The sequence below is a fragment of the Chiloscyllium plagiosum genome, unplaced genomic scaffold, assembly GCF_037043375.1.
Source record: "Chiloscyllium plagiosum isolate Xiang-an unplaced genomic scaffold, Cpla_swu_hap1 HiC_scaffold_30, whole genome shotgun sequence".
In the NCBI taxonomy this organism is placed as follows: Eukaryota; Metazoa; Chordata; class Chondrichthyes; order Orectolobiformes; family Hemiscylliidae; genus Chiloscyllium; species Chiloscyllium plagiosum.
This window is the reverse complement of record NW_028270168.1, coordinates 12,037,125-12,050,931: the sequence shown is the minus strand read 5'-3', so window position 1 is coordinate 12,050,931 and position 13,807 is coordinate 12,037,125. Positions and strand designations below refer to the sequence as shown.

Genomic DNA, 13,807 nt, shown 5'->3' with positions numbered 1-13,807 from the left:
CTGAGTTGGTTGCTGTTTTGACAACAATTTGAATTTAACTAATCAGTTTAATTTATGCCCCAGGATACTAAAACCCAATCGAGTTTGCCAACATTGAACCAATGGGATGATCCAATGTTGGGGATATAAAAATGTGGCCATTTTGAAAATTAGAGTCTGAGCAACTGCCATCAAGAGAGACCCAAGAAATTAGGAAACACTCTCTATCAAAGGTACCTTGTTATATGAAACATAATCGCAGTAAAAAGAAAGAAGACAACCCAGGGAGATCTTCAGCCTGAAGAAGAAAGACACTGAAGATGACAGCCACTGTGTGGTTTTGAAATTAAGTTGATGCAATTTTAATACGTGTCTTATTGAAACGGCATATTGTGATAGAGTTGGAGGCAGGTAATAAGCAGTAAGAGAAAGGGGGCTTAGAGTTTTGAATAATTGTTTAATGTCCACTTCTACAGTTAAAGAATAAATTGTTATTATTTTCTTTAAATAGTGGAATTTGACAGTTCTCTGTCACTCATACTTTAATAGATTACAAGGTGAGGTTAGCTTTTCTGTGTTTGGTTTAATTAACAGAAGGGTTCTCTGTGGTGTTTTATCAGTTGGGGGCTCAGGTCCAAGATTTGGATAGGTTTAGACAGATCCAGTCTGAGATTTAGATAGATTTGGGGTACAAAAGGTCCCAGCAGATTTAAACACTTGCCAATTAGTGTCCTAGATCTTTAAATAATAGGTGAATGAATTAGTTTAGTTTCTGTCACTTGTAGCTGGTTAGAGTAAAAGTGAGGGAAATGGCTCTTAAGATTGCTCAAGAGGTTCTAAGGTTTGAAGATGTTTCCCAAATTTGCCAAGAAAGTTTAGAAAGACAAAGGAAGGGCACACTTTTAGAATGTGCAAATAGGTTAGAATTGGGTTTAACCAGGGACAAAAAGAAAGCTGAAATTGTAATGAAGTTGGTCATCAGAGAAACAGACAAGTACAGCAGAGTTAGAAAAACTTGAATTGCAATTGAGGCAAATGGAGTTAGAAGATATATAAGGGGAACCAAGAGTCTTGTTAGAGGAAAAAGAAAGAGAGAGAGGAAAAGGAGAAAGAGAGGAAAAAGAGAGAGAAGGTTCTTAGCTGAGCAAAGAGGGAATGAAGAAAGAGAGAGAGAAGAGAGAGAGAGGAAAAAGAAAAGGAGAGAAGGTTCTTAGCTGAGCAAATAGAGAGAGAGAGAAATAAAGTGAGAGAGAATTTGAATTTGAGAAGTTGCGAATTAGTCAGGAAAGTTAAGTTAACAGGATGGAGATGAAGAGAGAAGGTAGTGATGTGTACAAATACATTAAAACATTGCCACACATTAATGGGAAAGATGTCGAGGCCTTCCTTATTTCATTTGAAAAATTGGCTAGGCAGATGGAGTGGTCAGAGAGCTTGTGGGTAATGCTAGTTCAGACTAAGCTGGTAGGCAGAGATAGTGAGGTATTTGCCACACTGTCAGATGAGGGGTCAAGGCATTACACTGATGTCAAACAGGCTATTTTGAGTGCTTATGAATTGCTACCAGAAGCATATAAACAGCGGCTCAGAAACATAAAGGGAGAACCAGGTCAGACTTACAAAAGTCAGAGTTCAAAAGAATTAAACGTAATTTTGCTAGATGGGTGGGGGACTTAAAAATAGATAAGACCAATGAGGCTCTAAGAGAGATTATTCTGCTGTAGGAGTTTAAAAACTCACTTTCAGAGATGATAGGAATTCATGTGGATGAACAGAAAGTTCACAAAGTGAGAAGAGTGGCAGAGCTGGCAGATGAATATGTATCGGTGCATAAGGCAAAATTTAGCTTCTGGCAAGAACTTCATCCTGTGAGGGATAGAAATTGGGAGAAGGGGAGATCCTTCACTACAAAACAAAGAGTAGAGCACACTGGTAATAGTTTACCACAGGTGAAAAAAGGAGCCCCAGAGGGTGATAAGGAGGTGAAAGGGCTCCCGTGTTTCCACTGTGGTAAAGTGAGACACGTAAAGTCACAGTGTTGGTTGTTGAAGAAAGACACTGTGGGAAAAGATGTGATAACAGAGGCTAAGCCAGTGGGATTAGTGAAAGTAGTAAAGAAAACCTCAAGAAAAGTTGAGGAGCTGCAGGAGAGTGCACACTCTAGGCAGGGGCTGGGTAAGGAGTTAGTGTCTGATCTCTATAAGGACTTCCCATTTGTGGGTAAAGTTTACTGAGGAAGAACAGCAGGAGAAGGGAAAGAAGTTATAAATTTGAGAGATATAGGAGCTAATCAATCTCTAATAGTGAGATGCATGTGTTTGCACTCTTTCTGACATGTTACCCAAGAAGGTGGAGTAGATGGACAGAAATTTAGCATTCCCCTGTGTAAGTTCACCTTGGAGAGCCAAATGAAGACTGGGGAAGTAACAGTGGGCGTGATTGACAGACTGTCAGTTCCAGGAATATAGTTTATTCTTGGCAATGATTTAGCAGGATCCAAGGTAGGGGTGACACTCCTTGATGTGTAGAAGCCAAGGGAAGGCCAGGAAACTGAGGAGTTAAAAGAAAAATACTTTGGAAGTTTTCTAGACTGTGTAGTAACAGGATCCCACTATCATAAGTCATGGCAAGAAGCAAAACCTAAAGAGAAAGATGATGGAGTTGAGGTTAAGTTAGTGGACACCCTGTTTGATGCAATAGTGCAGGAAAAACCTGAACAGGCAGAGGGTCAGGCAAAAGCATTTAGTCCTGAAAGACTAATGGACTTACAACTGAAAGATGAGACAATAAAAGATATATACATATATTGATGCATACTCAAAAAAGGAATCTGAGTGTATTACTGAGGGTTATTAACTTAAAAGATACTCCTTAGTTGAAAACAGAGACCATGGCAGGTTAATACAGAGGAGAATTGGGTGGAAGTGCACCAGATTGTGTTGCCTGTATCATACAGACAGGAAGTGTTACAGGCAACATATGAGTTACCAGTAGGAGGTCACCTATGAGTGAGGAAGACTCAGATTATGGTACAAAAAGTATTTCTATTGGCCTGAACTGCACAAGAATGTGGTTAAATTTTGCCATATGTGTCAAATGGTAGGTAAGTCACAGGCAGTAATAAAACCAGCACCTTTGTTGCCAATTCCCATATTTGAAGACCCTTTCACGTAGGTTATAATTGATTGTGTAGGTCCCCTTCCTAAAACTAAAAGTGAGAACCAGTACTTGTTAACCATAATGGATGTGTCTCCCAGATTTCCAAAGGCAATTCCATTATGGAGTATTAAGGCAAAAAGGGTGGTGAATGGATTAGTAGCTTTCTTTATGTGGCAGGAGCTACCCAGAGAGTTTCAGTCATGCCATGGGTCTAATATTATTGCTAGGCTATTTAAGGAAGTCATGGATAGCTTAGGCATACAGCTCTTTAAATCAAATGTGTACCACCCTGAATCCCAGGGAGCTTTGGAAAAGTGGCATCAGACTTATGCGGGTCATAAAAATGTGATAAAAATGATGCATTAGCACAGATTTAAAGAAAACATGATAGATAAAATTGGACAGATTCCAATGTTATAAATATGTGCATGCAGAAATTAATATGAAAATATAATTTAGATTAATGACCTGTGTATTTAATTGTAATGGGATTAATAATTTTTTAAAATGAAGCCATATTTTCATTATGATGGTTCATTTGTTTTCTTAAAGGGGAGGTGCTATGAGGTTGAAGGAATGTCCTGTACCTTTAAGAGAGAATGAACATAGAACATAGAACATAGAAGAATACAGCGCAGTACAGGCCCTTGGGCCCTCGATGTTGCGCCGATCCAAGCCCACCTAAACTACACTAACCCACTATCCTCCATATACCTATCCAATGCCCTCTTAAATGCCCATAAAGAGGGAGAGTCCACCACTGTTACTGGCAGGGCATTCCATGAACTAACGACTCGCTGAGTGAAGAACCTACCCCTAACATCTGTCCTATATCTACCCCCCCTTAATTTAAAGCTATGCCCCCTTGTAATACCCGACTCAATACGCGGGAAAAGGTTCATACTGTCGACCCTATCTAACCCCCTAATCATCTTGTACACCTCAATCAAGTCACCCCTAAACCTTCTTTTCTCTAGTGAAAACAGCCCCAAGTGCCTCAGTCTTTCCTCATACGATTTTCCTTCCATACCAGGCAACATCCTGGTAAACCTCCTCTGCACCCGTTCCAATGCCTCCACATCCTTCCTATAGTATGGCGACCAAAACTGCACACAATATTCCAGATGCGGCCGTACCAGAGTCTTATACAACTGCATCATGACCTCAGGACTCCGGAACTCAATTCCTCTACCAATAAAAGCCAGTACGCCATATGCCTTCCTCACCGCACTATTTACCTGGGTGGCAACTTTCAGAGATCTGTGTACATGGACACCAAGATCCCTCTGCTCATCCACACTACCAAGTATCCGACCATTAGCCCAGTACCCCATCTTTTTGTTATTCTTCCCAAAGTGAATCACCTCGCACTTAGCTACATTGAATTCCATCTGCCACCTTTCTGCCCAGCTCTGCAGCTTCTCTATATCCTGCTGTAACCTGCCACATGCTTCCTCACTGTCAACAACTCCTCCGACTTTCGTATCATCCGCAAACTTGCTCACCCAACCTTCTAACCCCTCTTCCAGGTCATTTATAAAAATGACAAACAGCAATGGTCCCAAAACAGATCCTTGCGGAACACCGCTAGTGACGGCACTCCATGAAGAAACTTTGCCATCAACTACTACCCTCTGTCTTCTTCCATCCAGCCAATTCCTAATCCAAACCTCCAACTCACCCTCAATGCCATATCTCCGTATTTTCTGCAGTAGCCTACCATGGGGAACCTTATCAAACGCCTTACTAAAATCCATATATACCACATCTACCGCTTTCCCCTCATCAACCTCCTTCGTCACCTTTTCAAAGAATTCAATAAGGTTTGTGAGGCACGACCTGCCCTTCACAAAACCATGCTGACTATCCTTGATCACATTATTCCTATCCAGATGTGCATAAATCCTATCCCTTACAATTCTCTCTAAGACTTTGCCCACAACAGAAGTGAGACTCACCGGCCTATAGTTATTAGGGCTATCCCTACTCCCCTTTTTGAACAAGGGAACCACATTTGCTATCCTCCAGTCTTCTGGGACTACTCCTGTAGACAAAGAGGACATAAAAATCAAGGCCAATGGCTCTGCAATCTCCTCCCTTGCTTCCCAGAGAATCCTAGGATAAATGCCATCAGGCCCAGGGGACTTATCTATTTTCACCTTTTCCAGGATTTCCAACACCTCTTCTCTACATACCTCAAAGCCATCCATTCTACTTATTTGTGCCTCAGCATTCTCATCGACAACAATGCCCTGTTCCTGAGTGAATACTGAAGAAAAGTATTCATTCAGTGTCTCCCCAATCTCTTCCGCCTCCACACGCAACTTCCCCCTACTATCCTTGACTGGACCTATTCCTACCCTAGTCATTCTTTTATTCCTAACATACCTATAGAAAGCCTTAGGGTTTTCCCTAATCCTATCTACTAAGGACCTTTCATGTCCCCTCCTTGCTGCTTTTAGCTCTCTCTTCAGGTCCTTCCTGGCTACCCTATAACTCTCAATCGCCCCAATTGAACCTTCACGTCTCATCTTGAGGTAGGCCGCCCTCTTCCATTTAACAAGGGATTCCAATTCCTTATTAAACCACGGCTCCCTCACACGACCCTTTCCTTCCTGCCTGACAGGTACATAATTATCAAGGACACTCAATAGTTGCCCCTTGAACAAGTTCCACATATCATTTACACTCTTGCCTTGGAGTCTACTTTTCCAAGCCACACATCCTAAGTCATGCCTCACCGCATCATAATTTCCCTTACCCCAGCTATAATTCTTGCCCTGTAGTACACACTTATCCCTCTCCATCACGAGTGTAAAAATCACCGAATTATGGTCACTATCCCCAAAGTGCTCACCTACCTCTAATTCTAACACCTGGCCTGGTTCGTTACCCAGAACCAAATCCAGTATGGCCTCACCTCTTGTTGGCCTGTCTACATATTGTGTCAGGAAACTCTCCTGCACACATTGAACAAACACTGACCCATCTAACGAACTTGAGCTATAGCTTTCCCAATCAATATCAGGAAAGTTAAAGTCCCCCATAACAACCACCCTATTACTGTCACTCATCTCCTGAATCACCTTCCCAATCCTTTCTTCAATGTTACTCTGAATTGAAAGCTTACAAACACTGTGATATGACTAGATAGTCGTCTCAGTGTGTACTGGAAAACTGAAAATATGTAACATTTGGTTGTGAAATGAATACCTGAGTTGTTTGCTATTTTGAATTTAACCAATCTGTTTAAAATATGCCCCATGATATCAAAACCCAACCGAGTGCAAATTTATTATTTTGCCAACATTGAACCAATGAGATGATCTGATGTTGGGAAAATACGAATGCGGCCATTTTGAAAATTAGAGTCAGGACAACTGCCATCGAGAGAGACCCAAGAAATTAGGAAACACTTTCTGTGAAAGGTACCTTTTTATATGAAACATACTCGCAGTAAAAAGAAAGAAGACAACCAGGAAGATCTTCAGCTAGAAGAAGAAAAACACCAAAGACGGCAGCCACTGTCTGGTTTTGAAATTAAGTTGATGTAATTTTAATAAGTGTCTTATTGCAACAGCATATTGTGATAGAGTTAGAGGCAGGTAAAAAGCAGTTAAGAGAAAAGGGGGTTTAAGATCATGAATAGTTGTTGTTTAATGTTCCTTCTACAGTTAAAGAATAAATTGATATTATTTTCTTTAAATAGTGGAATTTGGGAGTTCACTGTCATTCATATTTAACAGATTACGAGATAACGTGGGTTTTTCTGGGTGTTTGGTTTAATTAACAGAAGTGTTCACCAATGTGTCTTACCACTTTCTGTAATTCATGTATGAAGACATCAAAAGCCTTCTGCACCGAAGCACTCTGAATTTCTCTTCATTCAGATAATAAATGTCTTTTATTCCTCCCGCCAAAATAGATAACCTCATACTTATCCACACTAAAGTTTGGCCCATTCACCTAATCTATCCATATCCATTTATAAATTTCTTGTTTATTCATTGTAACTTACTTACCAACCTATTTTAGTGTCATCTGCAAACTTGGCTACTGTACTTTCCATCCCCACAGCCAGGCCATTGATACAGATTGTAAATTTTAGGGGCCTGAGGACTGAACCCTGTGGCACCCCACTAGATATATCTTACCAACTCAAAAAAGACTGATTAATTCTGACTCTTTGCTTTTTATTGGTTAGCCAATCCTCTGTCCAAGCTCATACTATTACCCCTAACTCTATGTGATCTCATCTTATGTGTTAAACTTTTGTGTGGCACCTTATCAAATGACTTCTGGAAGTCATCTGCATCTCCATTATCCACATTAGTTGTTATGTTTTCAAAGAACTTTAGCAAATTAGTCAAACATGATTTATCCTTCATAAAATCATGATAACTCTGATGAATTGAATTTTAACTTTCCAAATGTCCTGGTGTTACTTCCTTAATAATGGATTTTAACAACTTCCGAATGGCACGTTAAACTAACTAGTCCATAGTTTTCTACTCATTGCTTTTTTGAACAAGGGTGTTATATTCACATTTTCACAGTCCAAGACATCCAGGGAATTTTGGAATATCATAACCAATGGATTCACTATTTCTGCAGCCACTTCTTAAGATCCTAGGATGTAGGCCATCCTGCCCTGCCTTCAATTCCACAAGTTTGTTCAGTACTTTCCCCTGGTGATGATGATTGTTATAAATTCTGCATTATCTGCATTATATGTAATTATGACCATAATGGGGTTCCAATAGTTCCAAAATGTTCATTCTATTGAGTTCCTTCAGCACTTTATTTTTATGTCAGGTTTCAAGTATTTGCAGAATTTTGCTTTGAATAATGTTACCAACAATATTAAACTTCTGCTGTTCTACACAGAATTCTGCAGACTTACCTTGTGCTGCAATGAAGTATTTTGCTTTGTGATCAGCCTGTAGAGGTCACCAGAAAAACTGTATTAATGAAAGTACATTTTGTATATACTTGAAAACAATTGCATGCATAACTTCACATGATTCAAAGCAACCTGCATTAGTTGCTTCAGAAGTCATGTCAACTCTATTCAATGTTTACTTATATATATTGTGCCTGTTAATGTGGACATGGTTCATGGGCACTTTAATGTGGTTATGCAGGAAAATATCCCATTCCATTCTACTCAGAGGTGAGGGACTTTGATTTGGACAGTTGCTGCCATTTTTCTGAGGATGCTCCAATTAACAGGCTTCAATTGCATTTATTTTTTCCCAATGCCTCCATTTCAAAATTTTAAATGTTCTCCCGGTCTCTGTGGCAAAAAGCAGTCTTTAAACAATGATACAAAATAACTCAAAATTAAAAAGAATAGATTCAACAATGGCTTTTGAAGAGTTTAATCAATTCAAGTACTGCATTGAATCTAATCATTAATTTGGATGTCAGTAATAAGTAATGTCTACAAAAAATCATGTTTATTGCAATGAAGCATGAAAGGCATTGTGGAAAATTGCTGGATGGGAGAGATTCCTGATTTCACCTCCGCTTGATTAGTTAATTCACCACTGGGATGAAATTAAAGGTCTTCCATCTGTTCAGCTGCTCTGAATGATGTATTTACACCTGCTCCACTGTACTCAAATAAACACATTATCTCTATACCACATTTATATCTTTCCAGAATTACCACATCTCAGTTACATTGGAGCTTTATTGCAAAGTCATCCTCAGAATCAAAACAGAAGCTCAACTGGATTTTATCATTCAGTCAAAACAATGATGAACTGTATTACAATAAAGTATGTATTAAGCAGCAACACTCCTTCTGTTATGCAGTGCAACATATCCCCGAAGTAAACTCTACCCTCTTACCTACTTCACAACACATAAAGTGAGCAGTAAATGCATCTTTCGTTTCTAAACTAGCAGTCATCCAATGTACTGATGTACCCCTTTTAAGAAATATACTACTAATCTACAACAGCTCAGAACATGTCATGCATGGCTCAGCTGCATTCTAAGTGGCAACATTTTATCAATTCTAACCATCTGGAAGTTCTCATGTTATCTCAAATCAACTGTGGTGTCAGGCAGCAGACAGGACAAAAGATCATCATGAATTTGATGATGGATACTATCAAATCCTGTAGCTTTTTGAGCAATGCTTAGTTAGACCAGAATCAAACAGCTAGTGAACATAACAAAGTTGCCACAGTACTGATTTATTCTTTTTTTATTAATATTCCTTGCTCAGTAGTTCAATGTAACCTAAAAATCTGTAAAAGGTACAACCATATTTCTGTATCTACTATGTATTTTTACTCTGTAAATCCAATCTTGGATTTGTGAGAACTGGATTCTGGAATTTAGATGGATTAGGCAAAAGCGAGGACTGCAGATGCTGGAAACCAGAGTCTAGATTAGTGTGGTGCTGGAAAAGCACAGCAGGTCAGGCAGCATCCGTGGAACAGGAAAATCGACATTTCGGGCAAAAGCCCTTCATCAGGAATGGAGGCAGGGAGCCCATTTCCTAACTACTTCAAGTGTATACAGCTCCGCCAGCACCTCCAGCCATGATTATCAAATTCTAATACATTAATAGAGCAAACTTTTTTTTGTGCTTATGCAGTTTTATTCAACTAACTCTCGCCACTACTTACTGAAGGACTGAAAAATCAGGAAAAGAGTCTGGCTGAAGATTTGTCTATCAAGACACTGCTAAGTTTAACTGCATTCTTAAGCCCATCCTTTTAACTGAAACATCATGATGAAATACATATCAAAAATGTCAAGTTTCAGTTATATTCCAAAGCACCGAACAGATGAACATATGAATGAAGGGCAGCATCCTTCCTGTTACATAAATGCTTCCCCAGATGGAAGGAGGTCCAATACATCAATTTCTAATGACATGATAAATGCGCTCAAATTCTTCATATAAAAAAGCTCTTTAAACTGGCAGAAGAAAATCAGTTTGTCCACAAATTTAAAATAAAAGACAAACGTACAAATAACCAAATTTCACCACAAAAACTGACAAAATCTCAACATGATACATTTTGTGTCATACTCACTTCCCCGTTTATCTTTGCCTACACTCCAAATGAGGAAGGTGTGTAAAAACCAACAGATGCAAATATATCAGTGAAGGGAAAGATCATATCCAAACACATAAAAATAAGGAACATTCTCACGGTACAATTTTTCTTTTGCATAATAAATGTGCAAAAATCTTTTGTACGACTGTTTGGAGGATAAGTCGAAGTCAAGAAGTGAAGTTCAGTATAGCCTTACAAGATGAATCACCGTTGTTAATAGTTTTAGCTATAGTTCATTCTCTTTATTCTTTGACGCTTTAACACTTTGCTGGCATGTCATTTAAGTAGCCATTATTAATGTAAGTCTTGTGATGATAAATAGTTTCACCACGGTGAGGAGGGGAAAGATTGAGCAACTATCCTAATATATCCTGATTTAATCTAATGCCTGTTTATGTCTCTCAACAACTATTATTAAATCATACTGAAGAACAGAACCCCTGATCAATTTTTTCCTTACTCTAAGAGTGCTAAGTTAAATTGTGGTATTCCTACTTAAAACGCAGCCTACTCAGACCAAGAATTGAAAGTGAAACACTTCTGTTTTTTGGTTCAGTTTTTCACTGGGTGAATGTGCTCAGCAAAGGGACAAATAATATGTATCATATTTGTTCAGAAGACCAAGAGACCCTTGCACACATTGATTTGCATTTTTATATACTAATGATGAATCAAAATGATTGGGAATTAAGTTGGACAATTTTTTTTATGTAGTGATACTCATACTTTATGACTTTATCTCCACTAATTATAATTTTACTTTAACCATGACAAATTGCAAAATTAGAACATTTAAATCTCAACTCAAATGCTTTTCTTTCCCCAGCTTGTTACTTGGTCTGATTTCTGGTCATTGTGAATATTGGAGATTGATAATAACTAACGTCCTATTAATATTTCAAATTCTGGACTTTCACTTTCAAACCCTTTTTTAATTGACCCAGCAACTCTCTCCTTCCTGACTACATTTAGATGAATAGATATACAGTATTCTGGAACCTGGATGACCTGGCACTTGGATTTTAGCTCTGTAAAACAAACTAACTAATTTTACACTAATGTCAAAGCATTATGAAAGTTTCTTGCTTGTTTCTGAAAATGCTGAAACCAAAGTTGATATAGCCAAAAAAAGACATTAATTCTGTAGGAATGAGCTAAAATCACTTTATTGACATACTAGTCAGCCATAAATCCAAAATAATTGCCTGAACAAATCTGAACTGAGCCATATATGGTTATATTAAAAACATCTGAGCAAATTTGGACTCAGAATGATTAAGATGGTTCCTTTAAAAAAAAGGACAACACAAACAGCAGATAGGAAACATGTTCCAGGCTGAAGGGTGATCTTGTAGAGGTTTATAAAATCATGAGGGGCATGTATAGGATAAATAAACAAAGTCTCTTCTCTGGGGTGGGGAAGTCCAGAACTAGAGGGCATAGATTTAGTGTGAGAGGGGAAAGATGTAAAAGAGACCTAAGGGGCAACATTTTCATGCAGAGGTACATATATGGAATGCGCTGCCAGAGGAAGTGGTGGAGTCTAGTACAATTGCAACATTTAAAAGGCATTTGGATGGGTTTATGAACAAGAAGGGTTTGGAGGGATGTGGGTCAGGTGCTAGCAGGTGGGACTAGATTGGGTTGGGATATCTGGTCAGCATGGATGAGTTGGACCAAAGGGTCTGTTTCCATGCTGTACATCTCGATAACTCTATGACTCTATTTGAGTCTTTCAGATTTCATGAGCTGCAGATTCTGAGACTAGGAAATTTGCAGTACATTTGGACAACGTATGTGTTGGGGTTTGTATGGCTGGGGTGAAAGACAAATATTTGTGTTTGACAATTAGCAATTAAAAGGGCTCCCAGAGTATAGTTGTAGTTACTTTCAACTTCTGACACTGCATAGAAAGGTGCCTATTTTATTCTCTGGTATTTTGCTGATGGTTTGCATCTGAATGCCTGACATAACTTTGGAAGGTTTTTGCAATCTGGCAAAGAACCAACAGTTCCAAATCTAAAATCTGGCCTCAATCCAAATGTTTGTTAATGTCAGGACCATGCCTTGAAACATGCAGTATGAAGGAATCAACTGATTTCCAGCTTTAGTTTACGAATTGGTCATGAACTAATCTGACATTTGAACTACTGTCATCACTGACATACATAAATATTCACGCACAAAAATGTATTATTACTGAGATCAAATATTACATCCACTGTTAAACATAATGCAAGTTATTGCCTAAAAACAATGGAATCTCAACTAAAGTTTGGTCATTTACGAATTAGCAATGCCAAAAAAAAACTTAATAAACTTGTGTTCCTCCCTAATAGTTCTTCAGATTTTAATGCAGACATGTTCATGAAACTGATTAAGTAATTTGAAGTTGTTTATGAAATGTCAACACAAAAATGATTGTGGAGAGAGGAAAGGTGAGTTCTGTCATTATACACCTTCAAAGGACTGGAAGTCATGGTCAGTCAATTTTTGTTTTATTTCTAGCACAGCTCACTCAGATATGAATCTTTCTTTTCTTCACCAACCCCTTTCAACAAGTCTTACTGTCCCTGAACCACAGGAGTCTAAGAAGGTGGGTCACCATTACCTTCTCCAGGCAATTAGGGATGAGTAATAAATTGTGACCCAGCCAGTGATACCGACCTCTCACCTCTCAGGAATGCATAACAAAAAAAAAGCTATAATGGTCTTGAGACAAGATAGTTCAACTAGATAATCTAGAGTGGTTTGGAGTTCAGAATGTAAAGTTACTCCTGGTTTTAGTACAATCCATATAACAATGGCAGCCATATTCAGAGTGGTTGCAAGGGTGGCTGGTGGGGGAAACAAAGAATAGAATTGTTTAAGGTTTTCTTTCACTGTATGCTTTGAACACTATGGCTCAATGTTAGGAGGAGTAGACAGAATATTACTTAGAACTGAAACCTGAGCACTATATTATCAAGAATTGTTTGATATTGACACTGGGTGTAATAAAGCAAAATGTTCTCCCTGGAGCTGAAATCACTAATCTTCAAAATCATAAGAATTCAAATAGAAAAATGAATTATATACAATCATATATTCTTGTAGTAAATAATGTAAATTTGAACCAAATGCAGAGAATTTTGGAGAAACTTAGCAGGTCTGGAAGAAGTCATACTGGACTCAAAACATTAGCTCTGTTTTTCTCTCCACAGAAGCTGTCAAACTTGCTTAGTTTCTATGGTATTCTTCATGTTTATTTCAGATTTTCACCATCTGTAATACTTTGTCTTTATTTGAATGTTTAAATTTGAACTTTGTTTTGTGAGCTTATCACTTTTTTAGGTTAACTCTAATATTGTAGAGTTTTCAATATTAAACCATGCCCTGTTTGCCTCAATAACATATCTACAATAGCCATGCAACATATAGAGTTGGGTTAGGTTGAAAGCCAAATCTTTTGCTGTTGATTTCTGACACATTTTATTGGATCTCTCAGGGGCTTTATTGATCAGGTTACATTATCAAGGTTTAGGATTTTAGATTTCATAGGAGTAGACAAACAAAGTTACTTAAATTGCAGCTGACACAGGCAAAGA

At 38.3% G+C, this 13,807-nt stretch overlaps 1 protein-coding gene across 3 annotated transcripts in view; it reads right to left on the bottom strand.

The window, feature by feature from the left end:
- LOC122563513 (receptor-type tyrosine-protein phosphatase U-like) overlaps positions 1 to 13,807 on the bottom strand; it is a 374,817-nt gene that overhangs the window by 81,563 nt on the left and 279,447 nt on the right. For 2 of the 3 annotated variants that reach the window (XM_087976736.1, XM_087976734.1), the window contains exons 20-21: positions 10,197 to 10,214; positions 8,042 to 8,078 (exon numbers count right to left, since the gene is read on the bottom strand). In XM_087976736.1, the coding sequence (XP_087832862.1) occupies positions 8,042 to 8,078; positions 10,197 to 10,214 (55 nt within the window). The remainder of the gene's footprint in view (positions 1 to 8,041; positions 8,079 to 10,196; positions 10,215 to 13,807) is intronic. The other variant, XM_087976735.1, reaches the window with a different exon arrangement.